At 42.0% G+C, this 18342-nt stretch overlaps 1 protein-coding gene across 1 annotated transcript in view; it reads right to left on the reverse strand.

Moving 5' to 3' along the window:
- Positions 1 to 18088, reverse strand: part of MAN1A2 (mannosidase alpha class 1A member 2) — a 136317-nt gene extending 118229 nt beyond the window's left edge. The window contains exon 1 of the mRNA XM_082278625.1: positions 17311 to 18088. Within this exon, the coding sequence (XP_082134751.1) occupies positions 17311 to 17618 (308 nt within the window). The 5' untranslated portion in view covers positions 17619 to 18088. The remainder of the gene's footprint in view (positions 1 to 17310) is intronic.
- Positions 18089 to 18342: the final 254 nt, after the last annotated feature.

The raw sequence follows: 18342 nt of genomic DNA on the forward strand, positions 1-18342 counted from the left end.
ATTAATACCTAGCTACTGACAAGTGAAAGGTCCCAACAGCAGTAGGGTAAGGATCTGCTGGAAACTGAGGAGTACTGGATAAAAACCACAGTGAGATAAATGATAATTGGACAACCCAAACAACACCTAGAGCACCACTGCAATGCACAAGCCTTGGCAGATTAAGCTTTGGGAAACTCTTCTCTAACAAACTCAGAGAGGACCCATCTGCAGACCAAACTTTCAGCTGGAAAAGTGATGACACTGCCTTCACTGTATGCCTGGGGTCAAGAAGTTCAGCTGTGTAGAACGGTAAGAAGATATCCCTGGGTAAGTAAGAGTTGCACACCATCAGCATGGATCCCCTCTGCTGATCACCAGCCAGATAAAGCACAGGAACACAGCTCCCCTGGCATTGTCACAGCCAGTCACCTATGGCTACAAAACCAGCACTTCTGTGGAAACAAGTCTACTGGCACATAAGGATGCTTGCATGTTCATACATGCTGCTGATTTACTATGTTAAAGACTGACTGTGTATGACTGCAGCATTACTGGAATGATCAACTGTAACAGCTGAAATACTGGTTTACGGATGAAGGATATTATAACCCTATATTCCTTATATTGGTCACCATCTCTGTGCAAATCATTCTTTTTTCAGGGCTTTAGAGGCCCTGTAAAAGCAAGCTCACTTACTCCTTATGCTGGTACTCAGGAGACTGGGCAACAAGCCATTCAGCCAGTGGTGAGCTGAGCCAGCTGAAAAATTATGGATCATTTCAGGCCAAATCAGGTCTCCTAACTGGCTGACTGCCCAAACACTGATGTTGGGGCTAGAATATAGTCAAGATTAAGCATCTGGGGACACAGAAGAACAGGAAAGGAGCTTCAAGTGCTTTAGACCTGCATGTTCAGGAGTGTTAAACTAAAGCCCAAGGTACAAGTAGCAAGTTTTCTGCACACAAATTCACAGCCATTAACCACTACTATCCATGGCCATTCCCCACTCTCAGTTCTATCATCTATTCCATCACTCAGCCCTATGGTTTCCTCTTCTCTAGTTTATCCCACTGATACCACTTCTTCCATCAGCAAGAGTCACTCCCTACAATCCTAAATTTTATTTATGCCTTCCTATCAACTTCCTCCAAATGTCTCCTCTTGCCACGGCCACTCTGACTAGTCTCTGGTATCTCATTCAGCCAATACCTCTTCTTACACCGGAGACAACGGTGATCTTTTTCTATTTAGGAAAAAAACGAAGGAAACCAAAAAGCACTATTTCAGAGTTATCCTACCCTCTTCTATTTTGTTCCAAGTGCAGTTTCCATCTCCAGCTTTCAAAGAAATAAACTGCTGCTCCTCACCACCACCAAGGTCCTCTGCTAGCACTGGCTCAATCTCCCCCCTCCGCTTCAGTTTCCAATTCCTACTCAGGTACTTCCTTCCCTTTTCCCACCCCCTATACTCAGAAAATGAGAACTATATTAACTGAAGCAATGCCCTCTTCCTGATGTCTGTGTTCCAAAGGGGTATCCCAGTAAATAAGATAGCTCCCTCCTTTTACACTCTAAGTCTTCTTGGTAGCCTGATCTCCAGCAGTAAGCACCAAAACTCAAACCAACAGAAGAAAAACCGCTGGGGAAAGTTAGCAATTTAAAGCAATCACCATGATATCAGTATGGTCTTACTCTAGAAGTTCTTAATTGTTCAAATACCAAGTAAGCTGACAGCAAAAAAAAAAAAAACAAACCCACAAAGTGAGAAAGGCTGTTACAAAGTAGAAGTAGCAAGTGGTATATAATGCAGACTCAGAGATGGCAAACTTTCAGGTAAGCAGATGGTACCAGGCTTCTCTGCAAGGGAAACCCTCTGGCAGGTCCCACAAAGCTCTAAGGAAGTGACTACCCTCACACAGATGTTCTGTCAATTCAAGCTACCACATTTCCATAATGCTATTTTAATCACCCAGCCAAAGCTGCCTTGCACACCCCAGAAGCAACACTGCTTTAAATATCTGATTGGAAGTTCACAAACATTGCTCAGATTTATCTTCCTCCTGCACCTATAATTGTTACCATATGTCTGTATGGTAAATTGACACCTGTCTATCACTGTGTTTAAAATCAGAATAGTACTCAACATGCACGGTGCCATAAGCCATGCACTGAAATGTTGTATGGCAGAGCTTGAAGAGAAAGAGGAGGGGGAATATCCTGGGATCTCCCACAGGAAAGGGAGACAAGCTCTTCATTACAGGGAATCAACGGTATTAGGGGTGTGCAGTTCTGTCCAAACCCAGGTCTAAAGCAATTTCTCCTGACTTATTCCTCTTGCCACCAGGACACCACTGTGCACAACCCTCCTGGCTCACACAGCATCAGTGCTACTCGATTCGCCTCACTGTGGCACAGCGGCAGCACTGGGTTTGTCTGAAGCACACAGATCCTTGCAGCACAGGATTGGCAGGATCACTCCCTTCCTTCTACGTGGCAGCAGTTTAAAATGTAGTCCTGCTTTACAGAAACTGGATGACTTACAGGGCAACAACAGTAACAAAAAAAAAAAAATTCAGTTCGAACTCAGTGTCAGATTATCAATAGTTTCCAGAACGTATTACATGACATGTCATGAGAAAAACTCTGACAGGACAGGAGCTGCAAGCAACAGTCTGTTGTGAAACACTTGTCCTTGTCTCGGGGGGAAATATATACATACATACACGTAACACAAATGCTGTGATTCAAAAGGTTTTCATATAAAATGACACTGACTGCAGTGTGGATGTACTTAATAGTAATACTGCATTAATTAAAACAGAAATACAAGTTCTTCTCCCATTCAGCACTGCTGGGACTAGTTAGAAAGAAAGAAAAGCTTTATACCTCTCTACTTAGCAAATCAGCCAAAACAGTAACTAAAGATAGAGCAACAAAATACCTGGAAATCATGACGTAAGGTCTAATCTGCACTGTTCCACAGAGCAAAACTCTATCTCATTACTCCCAAAGTTCTTTAATCTTGTCAGTAAAGCAGAGGATAAGAGAAAACTACGTGACAAATTATTTAGCCTTCCAGGTGCTTTTAATAAGTTTCTGCATGAAAATAATCACCACTGCTAATAAAATATGCAATTTTGATTCAGGAGACGGATAACTGGATGTTAGTTTTTTCCTTTTCAAAAAGGCCAGAAAAGCAACACTAGATTAGGAACTCCCCATTCAAAAAAACCTAACTAACAATGCAAGGCTCACACTACTCAGCACATCTATGCATATGGAAAGCAGGTTTTTGCATGTCAGATGAGAATACAGTCCTCAACACAAAATGACAGAAAAGTTGAGGGGAGAAAGGGATCTCTGGAGGTCATCTGATCCAACCCCACTGCTCAAGCAGGGTCAACCTAGAGCTGGTTGCCCAGGATCATGTCCAGAGAGCTTCCGAATATCTTCCAAGAATATAGACATCATTGCCACAAATTATGCAGGAGTTTGCTCATTTGCTCCATTCCATGAGCAAGCTGCACAAAATACCAATTATAAGCTTCACTCTGCAAGAGACACCTTCCCAGCTGAAATGTCTTCCCAGCTGAGGAAACAACACCACTGACAGCCATCTCGGTTAGCAAAAATCCAGGATGCAGTCTAAGGAATGACTGACCCATAAACAAGGTAAGGATGCCAGCATCGTGGCAGTAAACAGAATGCAAAATGGAAAAGTACAAGAGAATTAACTGTGATGTGTAAACTATTCTTAACACATAACAAATAATTCAGCCAAAGATGACTTGGCACTCTTCAGGAATTGCTGAGCAAATCTTTGTTAATGTATACCTGCAATCAAATTACTGTCAGGACACACAAAGTGAAACAAAATACAGCAAATGAGCAATGTTTCAGTAGTATGTACATTTAGAACTACCACGTGTGCTTTTCAAAAGCCTATCATAATACTAACAGATTAAGCTAATGCAATGAAATGCTGATTTAAAGCTATCAGTGGTATTTCCAGTATTAGTAAAATACTGTAATACTAACATGTTTTACCAGCTACATATACAGGCTTTAGATGTATGCAGCAGCAGATGAGCTGGACACAAACTCATGCTTGACATGACCAAAACAGAAAACACACAGAAGTACTGTAGCCCAAAACATGAATCTAAAACAATGAGAGAGCTGGGGGTATAAAACTGTCTCAGCAATTTGATCTTTGAATTGTCTTCATCAATAGAAACTCAGGTTTTTCAGAGAGCTTTAGAAACAGTACATAGTACACAGTATTATCTTCCTCTGTTCATTTGCTGAATAAAATAACATATGCATCCAGCATTTAGAGTCTAATTTCTTCGTTCTCCACCATATATGCACCATATACAACTCCCTGAATTCCCAACAACAAAATGCAGCTCATGGCGAGTCATAGTCCCATGTTTGATTCCCTGAAGATTAAATTAAGATCTGTTTCATTACTTAAAATTATTATGGCAACATTCTTACCTCTTTCATGAAAAAGAGTTCATTTCACTAACAAATACATCCACACCATAACAGCACATAATTAAGAAAGAGATTACTCAAGCCGGATAACACTGTTGATTTGACTAATGAAAATTTTCGAACTGGAAAAAGACATACAACCCTTTACTTCACTGGCATCAAAGTCATGTTTATTTTGAGTTCAGGTCTAATAGTTTCAAATATACTGGTCCCGAGTAAACAAGCACACAGTCCCAAGATCACCAAACCAAGAATTCAACTCTTTTACAACCCAAAAACCCAGTGTGAGCTTGGGCTGAGCTCCTCCAAAAATAAACTGGTACCTTTTAAGAGGATTCTCTCATAGCTATAAGCCACAAAGGGTAAGAAAAAGAGTGTAATTGATGAGACATTAATTTAATTCAAGAGAAAAATACTACCTCAAAAAGGCATAAAAGCTGAGAAAAAAGTGGAACTGGAATTAGCTGACTCAGCAAGATCAAGAATCAACCCACTCTGAGATCAAAGGAGGCTGATACTTTCCTACCTTATACCTTCCAGGCCAGCAGGGAGTCCTTGAGCTTGGGCAAGCACATTAATCCAGAGTAAACTGCCTAACTGGCTAGGCTCTCTGCATGAGCCAGTAAATGATTGCTGTGAATCTCCTGCTTGAAGAACCTCTGTGCTTGGTAGAAGATGCCGAACACTCACCCATGGCAATTTTAAAGACAGACTCTATTTCTCAAAACTAATGGTGTGGCAAAAGGTCATATCCTTGCAGCCCAACCCACGTAATATTATATGGAAGACAATATTAGCTGGAAGCTCTTTCCACCCCTAAAGTAAAGATGCTGCAAAATCAAGCACTCAGACTAGGAAATGGAAGTTTTATTCCCTCCTCTATAAATATTATGTCACCATCAGTCATTACCGCTTTGGATTCCAGAAAAAAGGTATGGGGAAAAATAAGTAACACAAAACATGGTATTTAAGATGGCTGTCAAAGCCTAATGTGGCTTCCTTTCTTGAGGATTTCTTTAGTTTTATGGAGGCTTTTACTCATTCTTTCTTCTCAGAATTAAAGTTCAGTCATTATTAACAGGTTAAAATAAGAGGCAGTATTGCCCATCCATCACCACAACAAGTTTCAGGGCCACACCTGCCTTTGTAGGAAAAAGGCTGGGCCAAAGGCTGTGCTGTGAAAAACGGCATGGTATAAAGGAATGTAAGAAAAACTTCTGGGTTACACTTCAATCCAGCTCCTCCCATGTTTTCCTCCCTTCCCAGCTTTTCCATCACTACAGAGCATAGAAGATGATGCTGCTGTTTTAGCAGTCCTGGACTAGAGAGCCATTGGATGGCCCTTGCCACTTTCACTGCCCTGTTGTATTTCAACTGTTGAGCACTGAACTGAAAACAGTAGGGTCAAATTGCTAAAAATAAGTGAACAATTCTATAAAAAGGAAAGGTAGAGCAGAAACTGAAAATTAAATACAAAACCAAAAACCATCTGCCACAAACGTGTTTGAACAGTTTGATGTAAATACAAGAGTTTCTAAATCTCAAAAGGCATTCTATTTTAAGCATTACTAAATACACTTTAAAGCTGGAAAGTGCAAGGTTATGGCTGATGGAATTTAAGGCAATTTTTCAAGACAGCTTGGAAGAACTCTCCTTACAGTCTGTACATGCTCCAGAATTTTTTCTTCTTAAGAATTCAGATATAGAAAAATGAATTTGCTAAGTATCATATTTAAGGAATACCTAAAATTTTTTATGCTTCCATGTATTTTCTATTTAGTAAAACACTAGACAGTATTACACAGCTTGTTTTTTTTCTAAAAATTCTACACTATGAATCCATGAAGGTTCAAAACAAATTTGCTAGAAGTAATTACAACTGACTCTAAAGTTACACACACTACTTCGGAGTTTGGGTTAGTTGCTAGTTGGTTACTTGCTACTGTATGAAAGGAAGCTCCATAGATGTTTCCTTGGATTTTTTTTTTTCTTTTAAACTCAAAAGGCACATTAAATTTTCCCAGGATCATCACCACCACCAAATTCTAGAGATTGAAAAATTTTTACCAAAATTAAGTATCTTAATGGACTAAACCACAATCTTGTGATGGGTATTGATCAGGTGGCTTGTGTCAGTATCTGAACCTCCCAGCCCAAGTAAGGGTGGCATTTTCTTTGCACTGCCTCAAGTTTCTCCTGCAAGTGTGTTCCTGCAGGTTACATTACCACTTGAAATGTCACATATTTCATTGAGTATAATGGTTCAGGCATCGTGCCAAATTGACACGAATATGTCAAGCCTCATTTTTCTTTCTAACAGCAGTAGATGAGATGATCTAGTCCCACTGTAGTGTGATGGCCAGATGCTATTCTGAGAAAATTACATCTGAAGAGGGGAGACGGGGTGTCAAGCAAACGACAATGCTTAACTGCAATAGCAAATCCATCTGAATAAAATTAGTGCTCAAGTGATTTATGGAAATCGAAACAAACATATCAAAAGACTACTACAGATGTATAAAATGCAGACCAAACCAAGGACCTGGGGCTCACATGCAGTGCTTATAACACAATCACAAAAATTCCATTGTTTCACCACACACACAAGAACAAAGTCACCATTAGGCATTTGGTTTTGTGAGTCAATAAACTGCTCCCATTGCCTACTCTGGCCAGCAAGCAGCTGCCAAATACTGCAATGCCAACATGGGGCTAAGTAAAAGCCAGTCAGAAAGAACAACAAAAAAACAGTGGTGGAAAAGAACCCGGCATCTTTTTCACATTAAGGAATACCAAGAATGATGGGGTGATGGCAGGGTTTCTTGTTTGGTTTTCAGTAGGGATTTGAATGGATTTTGGTCTTGTTTTCACAAAAGAGCTTCCTTTGGTTAACAATACAACTTTGTATTCTTTCCGATCACCATGTTCACCAATATCACTTCAAGAAAATGCTGAACCAAGTTTATACAGAAGTTATTCATAAAAACTACCAGTAGAATATCAGTCATCTCCTTAGCCATTGGCTTTGAAGTTCCACATTCAAGTACTTAAATGATGGCCGTGACAACTGATTATCAACCTCACTGGGCAGTTTATAGATATCACATACACAGATACCTTGGTATCCTTCCATAGGTATCAGACCCTCAGAAGGACAAAGCTCCCAGACACAATATAAAACTACAAAAATTCTTAGTTATCAGCGTGACAGCTACTGAAGAGCATTTAAGTTCCCTTCCAGCATCTACAATGTGAAAAAGTAACTCATTTCACATAAAAATGGGTGTAACAGTGAAACTCTTTGCACTTTTCACTGCATGGATCTGGACCAATTTAACGAGTATAACAACTAGCAGATCCAGCTTGACTGTTTTTAAGTATCTAAATCAGAACAGCTCAGAGCAACAACCAGTTTAAATAATTTTGTGCAAGACAGTGACAAAACTGAAGTTAAAATTTGTTTAATTGCTTGCATTATTGCACATTTGTTATGTTTTTTTCTATTTATTAGAAAATGGCTGTATCACAGACACATTAATATTTTGTCATGGATCCCACTGTCTGTAGAAGGTGGAATTATTCACAAATTAGAAATATGAAATTCCAGAATACCCCTTGTAACTCGATGATGCAAAGAGCCTCTTACACCTCTGCAATATTTTCTTCCCCAGAACTCCGTGCATTGCAATTCAGAATTCACTACATGCGTCACTTAATAACTTGGAGAACACTTTCCACTCAAATAGAAGCCAGCGACAACAGAACAGATGCCTTTAGGAAACTAAGGATGTGTGATTACAGTACTGAAAAAACAGACACATGCTTGCATCATCTGCAATTATTAAGTTTAGAATTAAATAGTCATCAGTGCTTCCAAGATAAAACTGATTAAGAGATTTAAAAGGTCATTAGAAACATGGTTCTGATTCAAACTAGTTCATGCTATCCTTTTTTCAAGACAAAATACTTTCTTTCTGTGAGAAAGAAAAAAGGAGGGGGGAGAAATATTTTATCTTAACCAGGAAAATAACTTCCCTCTTCTCTCAGCATCTTTCCCACTACTGCCACCTCAAACAAGCCAAAAGAGTGGCAGGTCTTTTTTCGAGTTTTGTGTTTAAAGCATACAGCAAATTTTATTTCATAAAAGTGGTGAAAACAAACAGGAAGTTTGTGGTCCAGAAAGTCAGCTCTGGATTATGATTTTCTAAATATACTGCAGAAAGGATGCAAGTATTCTGGAGCAAAAGCAGATCTTCTAACTTGCACTGGGAAAACAGCAAACAGCACTCAAAATGCAATACATTTATAAAGATAGCAACATACCCAAAAAAATCTGCTGAGGAAACAGCACATGGCTGTAAGCTATTCTTACCAGCCAACAAACCTAAACCAGGAATAGAATCCAGTATATTCACCACAAGTTTGTTTATCCAGCAGGATAGTCAAAGCAAGGAGATGTGATCTTCCCATTCCCACTGTAGGGTTTAAGGGATATACCGCTCCCACAGATGATGGTTTTCTCACCCTTTGTAAGTACATTCAGGTTGATCCAATAAAAAGTAAATTGGATTAGTTTGATTTACCACTTATGGTCACCTGCTCGGAAGTGGCCTGATGATACACTTCAGCCTTAAAACATGTCAGCAGGTCACAGAGAGATATGATAGCAAATTAATGAGAAACCACTTATGCAGCTTCTCTGTGCAAGCTTCAGATGCCTGGCTGGCCTGCAAACAGTGCTAAAACTCAGACGAGATGAATGTCATCTGGCAAAAGACTTCCAGCTGGCTACTAGCATACAGAAAAAGCTGGAGCACCTCTTTATGAAGACAGGCTGAGAAAGTTGGGGTTGACTCAGCCTGGAGAGAACTCCATGGAGACCTTCTAGCAGCCTTCCAGTACCAAAAAGTGTCCTACGAAAAAAGCTGGAGGGACTTTTTACAAGGGCATGTAGTGATAGAATAAGGGAAAATGGCCTTAAACTGAAAAAAGTTTAGATTAGATGTTAGGAAGACATTTTTTACCGTGAGGGTGATGAGGCACTGGAACAAGTTGTCCAGGGAAACTTTGGATGTCCCATCCCTGGAAGTGTTCAGGGCCAGGCTGTGTGGGGCTTTGAGCAACCTGTTTTAGTGGAAGGTGTCCCTGCTTTTGGAAGGTGGGTTAGTAATTGATGTTCTTTCAGGTACCTTCCAACCCAAACCATTCTAGGATTCTGTGAAAATTGACATTTCTGCATGCTGGTGTTAACAGACACAAAGTAATCTCATTGAGGAGCTCTTAAAGCTTTATATAGCAAGAAAATACTTTCGTCACATGCACTCCCTTAAAACTGTAATTTTGCTCATGCCATACTGATCAGATTACATAATGTTAAGCCAAGTGAAAACCTCAAACTTGCTCTCTCAAATAGAATCACAGAAAATAGCTAGCTGTCCACTGTAAGCTGCAATGGCAGTGCTACTGCAAGGAGCTGGGGAAGCACAAAATCCTCTGGTGGGTTAAGAGGTAACTAACAAGTAACAGAGCACGTAGAACATTAACTAAACTGATGCTGAATACAACATACAAGGTAATCCAGTTCATAGGTGTGCATCATAAGAATATTTAAAAGAACAAAGGCAGCAAGACAGAATGACAAATATGATTCAATGTTTGGGCAAATAAATCCTCTGAGAAGCAGAATTAACACACCCCTGTATTTCAAACATCAATGGCCTTTAGCTTTCTGTCCCCATGTTGTCTACCACCTCAGTAAACACACCCCATTGCTACTGCTATCCCACAAAAGCCAGGTCTTCCCTGCCACAGCATTCATTTCCAACCACCCTTCTCTATCAGTGGAGAACAGAGGACACATGCTGCGGCTGGTTCAAAATTACACTTGTGCAGACTGACTAGCAGCAGAACAAGTATCGCAAACTACTCCTAGGGTCTGTGATCCTTCCTTCAGCACTGTTTCCAATTAAGGTCTTTCCCTCAGCACCAGGATACACACAAGATACAGAAATGTACTTAACAGGTCACCCTTTGCTACTGATCGATCAGGGAAAAAGAGGGAGCAGAGAACAGCGAAGGATCAGTGAGAGCTACAATGTGTCCATAGCATGTTCAGATAAACTTTCCTTGCTTCGGAGACAAGGCCAAAAAGACCTTTAAAAAGCAGTCTCTAGGTAACAAAAGAATATTACTGCTTACTTATTAACCTATCTTCTCAACTTTTTTGTTTGTTTGTTTTAGAAACTCCAGTGTATCTGGTTAGGTACTCAAAAACACAAAAATGGCAGGAATGGAAGTTACCAGGGACAGCTATCTCCCTTACTATTTATCATTTAGTATCTGTAGATCTCAAAAATAATACAGAATTTCCACATCCTTGAGTGAATGGACAAAGTTACATAATTTGCTCTATACAGGGCACTACATCAGACAACATAAAGACACAAGGAATCAAAAGCCTACAAATTTTATGAGCAAACATATGACAAGAACTTAGTCACAAAAACCTTTCCCAATCTTCCCCTCCATGTATTCACTCTAAATAAACCAGTTACAGTCATACAGGACATTTGGAGCCTTCAGACTTTTTATTTCAAGGTTTGAGGCAGCAGGAAAAAGCATTTATTTTTTCCCTTTCTTGCCCCTTACTGGCCTGTTGGCCACCCCTCTCACCACAGTTTACTTGCACGAGAACTCTAAATTTCAGTAAAAAAGTGATAATCTAGTTACTGAATTAAGACAGATCATAGCACTCACTCGAGCCTGCATCTGAAAATGAAGGGAAAAGAACAAATCCCACAAGCTATACCCAAACACACGTCTCCAAGTTCCTACTCTGTTAGCCTGAATAACTACTGTGAGAAACAGCTGCCTACCTACGAGACCAGACTTTTCTCAATATCGAGAACTGCAATAATTAAAAGTGAAGGATGGTGGAATAAAGTCACTGACCACATTTTGAATCTTATGGGCTTCTTAGGGATGGACATAAGAAGAAAGGCATTACAAAATTCCTCCTCTTTGCCCATATTCAGTCTCAGTTCAATCGTTATGAAAACATGTACACATACCACACATGTATGTAAAACCAATTACAAGTTTGCTAATATTTGTTGTAAGGAAGAAAAAACCCATAACTCAGAACAAACTGAGTAGGATTGAGATGTTTGTATTTACTACATGAAACTGAAAGGATCAGAAGATGGGGGAACTCTTGTAGTGCAGTATGCCCACAACTAGCCATACTGCTTACTATTGCCTACACTGCTACCATCATCAAGCAACCCACATTTATGCTAAAGTTCTTTCGAGATTTTAATCTACAAAACTCCAAATGAACCAAATTGCTACTGCCTCCCACCCACTAGCTGGCCTAAATCCAGCCAGGCTTTCTGCAGTTTTCCCACGCCTGATTGTTTTCCAGCATGTAGACGAAGTGTAGATCATGCAGAAAACCAACAAGTTAAAGCTTTTTTTTTTTTTTTTTTTTTACTGGAAAGGGTAAGAACTGGAGAACACCAGCACTCAACTCCTCTCTTTCATAATACAGGAAATACTTTGACGAACTGGAGTACAGCAAGAGAACATGAAGAAAGCAGCACTCTACATATGATGTAGGCTGTTCAGCAGATGGGGGGGGAGGAGGGAGGACATCTAAACAGATGGTCTAGAATTTGCATTTTGTATTTCAAAATTGAAAGCACTTCTCAGCCTACAACATAAAGCGCTAATTTCAGCAGAACCTTAGAAATAATCCAAGAGGGCACCTCACCCACTGTCCAGAGCAACTTCAGGAAAAATCACAATTAAGTTTAAGGTTATAATGTGGGACATCAAACTCCCATAATTCTTCAAGTACTAGCATCATCTCTCAAGTCTCTTCTCAACAGGAGCTCCAGAGAAAAGAATAACATGTGGCTACTAAAAACTCCAGCTGAGAAAAGTCTTTATTCAAAGAGGGTCAGTGCTCTTGCAAAAGCTTCAGCAGCTGAAGACTGACACCAGGCATTTACCTCAACTTTGCACTGAACATACAAGATGTTTCTGAACCCTGACTTGGAATGCACTATCCTGCCCTCTTTGGCTCCAGAGGCATCACCATGAGGACCTGCATTTCCTGCATGTTGCACTCCAGAAAATTCTTGCTTCTAGATTGAGCATCTCAGCTTAACATCAGCGCCCACATTCCAGAGAGACTGTGGGGAGTCTGCTCTGAAGACAGGCTCGATCTCATGCACTGAAACACTGAATGGAGTAGGAGTTGGGGCGTAGACACTAGAGTGGCTCCTGATTTTTAAGGGGAAAAAACAGGTTGCCTGAATCACAATAGCAAATACTCTTAATTACGTTAATGAAGTGTGTCTCAAGTAAAGTTGGGAAGGAAGAGCAAAGAGTTTTATGCACTTTTATACTTGATGGCATGGCAGAGGATGACAGAAGACATTGATTCCACTGAGTAATAGAAGCTAAATTATCTCCTCTGCCCACTTTTACTATGGCTAATTAAGTCATATAGATGAGAGAAGATAAAGGGATTCAAAAGAAGCATATTAAGCTTTTCTTTTTTTTTTTTTTTTTTAAAGTAGAAATTAGAAGAAGAAATTAAGGCCAAAAGCATCTCAGAATAATTTTTGTTACTTTCACTCCCTAAAAGTAGAGGCAGCAGCTGCTACAACCACATACTGAGCAACAGAAGAGCACTTTCAGACTATTGCCATACAGCTGCTGACCCACAGCTCATCATATCAGACTGCAGAGCTTCCATCTTTGCATAATACAGCAGTCAATATTCCCCAGCTTTCCAGAAACAAAAAGTCAAAAGCATGATTTAAACTGATCTATACCCACTGCCCCACAGAGGCCAAGGCCATTGAGGTGGTCACTTGTATTAGCAGCAGCTGCTGTCAACCTGATGACTTGAGGGTTGGTGGGTTTGCTTTTTTAAACCACAAATTTTGACTTGAAGGCACACATAGGAATTCAGCAGCTGAAGAGATATCTTCACAAGTTCTGAAGGACTGAACTGTTGGCCCAACAGCAGTTACAAAGTAGCTCTGAGCTCATAAAATTAGATTATTCATTGCCTCTAGGATTAATGTACTTTCGCCACATAAATGGCCTTAGCTTTTGTCAAGTAATACAAAGAGCAGCTGCTTTGACACATCATTAAAGAAACAAGTCTTCTCGATTTTCATATTGCAGCTAGTCTTATTTTTAAAAAATCTGAGAAATCAAGGAGATTACAGGGCATTTGCATTCTCACTCATTTACATTAGATGCAAAGAAGCTGTAAGAATGTTTTGGTTTACTTCCAGAGCTATCTTTTAGATCTGGTACTGAAGAATGAAATACCATACACTTGAAAAGTAACTGGTTAGTAAGAAACACCTTAAGTATCTCTGTGTGGCAAGAGATGCAGAAGTTTGGGAAAAATTACAGTTATCTAAAATCATGTAACAAATTTTGGATGCTACACAAGTTCATTTGGCAAGATGTGTCTTCAAAACCATGCAGCTCTCATTCCAGAATCTCTGCAATATCCTATTTGAAATGGAAAGAAATTCATCTTCAGGAAATTAAATTGATTTTTTAAAAGTGTGTGTATGCACATATCTTCCTAAGTCCTGGACTAATCTTTTCCACTCTCCCTCCTCTCAAAGGCCAGAAATTTGTGGTACACCTTCCCAACATTATTCACTCATTCCTCACGCACTACCCTGCAGGAAGAGCTTACAGATCAAATGAACAGCTGGAACTGAGTATTACCTTGTAATACAGCCCGTCCATTTCCCAAACATAAACTGCAGTTTTACCCCAGATTTTAACCATCTTCTTAGAAAAAATGTGTTTTTCTCTAGAGATAGGCAAGAACACTGTAACTCTTGAATAAATATTTAAGAACATCAAGAAGGGAGTAGGGCTTCCCCTCCACCCTTTTTTTCTGCTTGGAAGGGGAAAACAAAAGAGGGACAGGAGCAGTAAAGAAAACAATTTAATGGAAGATGTAAAGTTAATGTCAGCAAGGGGTAACCACTGTAACAATAAAAATAAAAGCACTCAAGAATGTCAAGGGTGCCCAGGGGAAGAGGTGGGAAAGCAATGCAAGGAATACAGAGAAGTCCAGTGGGAACTATTGTTTGCACACCCAACACTAAAGCATGATCGTGAAATTATTTTCTACCTACATCACTGCTGCATTTTTCTAGATGACAGAAATACAAATATTTTCCAGCAGCCTACAAAACTAAAAATTTGAGCGGGGCAAAATGAGCATTAAAATATTATATACTAAGGGAGCAGTATAATGTGATGTGTGTTTTATCATTTGATAGGCATCAATACCACCATCCACAGAAGAAACACTTTCTTTTTTTAGTGACTAAATCAAAACACCCATCATTTCATAATTAAGTGCATACTTCATATGAATGACCTTTGAGCCAATTAGTTCTGAAGCCCCCCAGTTTCTGGAAATACAGTTTGCCAATCCATCCTCACACTTCACATTTTAGACTGCATCCTCCTTCATATTAGGATTATGTTAATTTCTCTTGACCTTTGGTACCATAACTCCTCTGCCTCGCCCAAAAACCAACACTTATAAAGTAGCTGATGCTTGACTTTGCCCCTTGATAGTAAGCAGAACAAATTTTTCCATCCCAAAGTGAGACAACAAGTAATCTAGAGCTCACCACTGAAGGTCCTACACTTTCTCAAAATATCATCTGTCAACGTCCCTGCAATCCAGGAGCAAGAACTTGGCAACAAAAATGGCAGTTTTCCATTATGGTAAACAACCACATCAGCTCCAAGCTGATGGCAAATAGCCCGTTGATAAAACTATGTGGTAACCAGCCAAAGCAGTTGCTTCAAAATAAAGCACAAAAGCACATAACCTTGCTTCACAATGCATATTGTGACATTCACACAAGGGTCTTACAAGCAGGTTAAGCCGGCAGGCTTTTTAAGTAGTTAAGATACGCCTGGTTTGCAAAGCTACAACAGGAATAATAACTATTCTTGCTCAAATAACAACTAAAAAAATGAATGTGACAGGGAAATTTTGGATGGAGGGGAAGTGAGAGGAACACACGTTCATAGCAGTACAGGAACCATAGGACACTTAACTGATGTCAGGATGACCACCTTTTTTAAGAACAGATCCCAAACAACCAAAACGCATTTAGCTCTGACAGTTGTAAGCTACTGCTTATCTACACGTGACAGACAAAAAAGTATGTACCTCATTCCTAAAGCTGTGGCCTCAGAAACTAAAAGAGGAAACCTGGAAAGGATTCATATGAACTACCACTGTCAACAGACTCCTTTTTTCTACAGCCCATCTACTGGGCAACACAAGGTACAACAGCCACAGCTGGAGTTTTGAACATTTCTGAACTCTCCTTTTTGTTTCATCTGTCCTATATTTTAGAAACTGATTTTGACTGCATGTGCCACAGGGACTGGGGAAGCTAAGAAATAAGATCACACATACAAAAAATTAAACTCACACAGTGAAAGACAAGAACTTCAAAGGCATATTAGAGACTGTCTAAACCTATGTTTACTGCAGCGTTTAACCACACCAGCAATTAACATCATAGACAAAATAAGTCCTTGTTAAATATTAAGTACCCGTGCCCTTTCAGATAGGGAGAAAGGGCTCATGTTAAGTGCCCCAAGACATCCAACAGCAAAGATGCCTTAAGGAAAAATACCATAGTATTCACGTATTCTTTATAACTCATAACAGATTAATAGAGAGAAGTAAATTAAACCCTCTCCTTATAATCTCATACAAATAACCTTTAAATTATTCTTATGCCAATGAGATATATTTTAAGCTGTTTTTAAAGGAACACTATCAGCATAAGTAACCTTCCTTTAAAATTCCCTGTATTACTAATTTGAGTATGGAAAAGCAGGCATTTTATCACCCATCATCATATTTTAACACATATTTGACAGTGACAAGAGAGCTGTCAGCCTCACTAAGATCCAGGCAGCAGGGTAGGATTTAGGCAACTGAAGTATGTTAGAAGCAAATATACTGTATAGTCATCATTTAAGGTTTTTTACCTTCGTTTTGAATGCTTAACTTCACATGATCCAGTCCCGAACATTTAGAGGCTTGCACCACACAAAGCTTTAGGTGGCCCCAAAAAGCTGTTGATACAGCATATCCACCCCTGATACTCTTATTTTATCTGTAATTTCTTTACGTTGGCAAATACAATTAAGGAAACTCAGCCACCGGCACCTTCAATCGTCTGGATTAACACTAGAGCAAGTGATTCTAAGGGCCAGAAAAAGGCAATTGTGCCACCTGCACTAGTTCTGTGTCCTGCACATCACAGGCTGACAGCCTCTGGATCACAGCATTAAGTCTCTTGCAGACCAAAGTTCTTGTGCACTATTCAGCAACAAGCAGCTGTTTTGAGTAAGTACATAATAGCTATGAAAGAGATGCAGCAGTTTTTCAGTCACTTATACTGTCTCCACAAATGCCATAACTTAACCCCCTTCTTTCCAAGGCTGATGCATGGAATTGGCTAGGGTGAGAAAATAAATCAGTCACCGGAGGACACCTCATATTTGCCCTCCAAGCTCTCACTCGCCAGAAGGCTAAATTCGCACTGGGAAAAGACACATGGAGCCACAGCTACATATGGCAGCTGGAGGACGCAAGGCTAGCGCTCAGAAGTTGATACACGTTGGGAAGACACGAGGATGTCGCTGAGAGGAGGGACAGCAGTACGGGAAAGGACCTATTTTAAGGGATCTCCCTGTCACCCAGTCCCGCTCCCTTCCCGGCGAGCGAGGCACTCACCTGTGCCGGTGCTCGTCGTGCCCTTGCCCGTGGATAAGGAAGCCGCCGAGGTTCTTGCCCCCTTTGCTGGTGTCCACGTGGGGAATGAGCACATCCTCCAAGCCCAGGTCAAAGCGCTTGTGCTTCGAGGAGTCGGGGAGGAAGAAGAACGCCCCGAAGCACAGGGTGATGAAGGCACTAAGAATAAGGAGCAGGATAAATTTTTCGGAGAGTCTCAAGGTAGCCCTGTGGTGCGGGAAGGCGGAGGCCCCCAGGTTCAGCGGGGGCAGCCTCCGCCCGGAGAGCGGCAGCAGGGCGGGAGTGGTCATCCTTCCGCTAGCGACCCCCCGGCGGGGCACGGCTCATCCCCTCAGCCCCAGCGGAGGGCGGCCCCGGCCCGGCTCGGGGGCTGCGGGCGGCTGCACCATCACCATCCTACCCGCGGGCGCCGGGGGAAGGGAGGGCGGGGGGGAGGCCGGGCCGCCCCGACGGCCCCCGCCCCCACGGGGGCTGGGGCCGGGGCGCGGTCGCCCCGCTACCTGCGCGCCCCCTCCCTCCCTCCCTCCCTCCCTCGCCGCGGGGCCAGCCGGGCCCGAGCGGGCGACTCCGGTCAGCGGCGCTCCCCGAGCTCCGCGGCCGCGGGGCTGCGGGACGAGCGGCGGCGAGCAGCCCGGAGCCCGGCCTGGCGCGCGGCGTCGCTCCGCCCTCGTCCCCTTGTCCGGGCCGGGCGGAGGCGCATCCCCCTGGCCGCGCCGGGGCCCCGCTGCGAACGACGCCGGGAGCGGCCGCCGCGCCGGTCCCGCTCCGGACCCTCTGCCCGCCCCCACGGCGCCTGCGCGGCGGCGGCGAGCGGCGCACGCGCGCGGGGCGCGGCCGGGGCCCGGGGGCGGGGCGGGGGCGGGGCCGGCGCGGCCCCCGCGGGGAGCGGGACCGGGAGCGGCGGCGGCGGGAGCGCCAGCGGGGGCGGGTTGCGGACCCCGCGCGAGTGAGTGGGGAAGCACTGCTGGGACAAGCAGTTGCTGGAGGGGGCCCAGCGGAGGCCACAGAGATGCT

The sequence above is a fragment of the Coloeus monedula genome, assembly GCF_965178545.1.
Source record: "Coloeus monedula genome assembly, chromosome: 3".
In the NCBI taxonomy this organism is placed as follows: domain Eukaryota; kingdom Metazoa; phylum Chordata; class Aves; order Passeriformes; family Corvidae; genus Coloeus; species Coloeus monedula.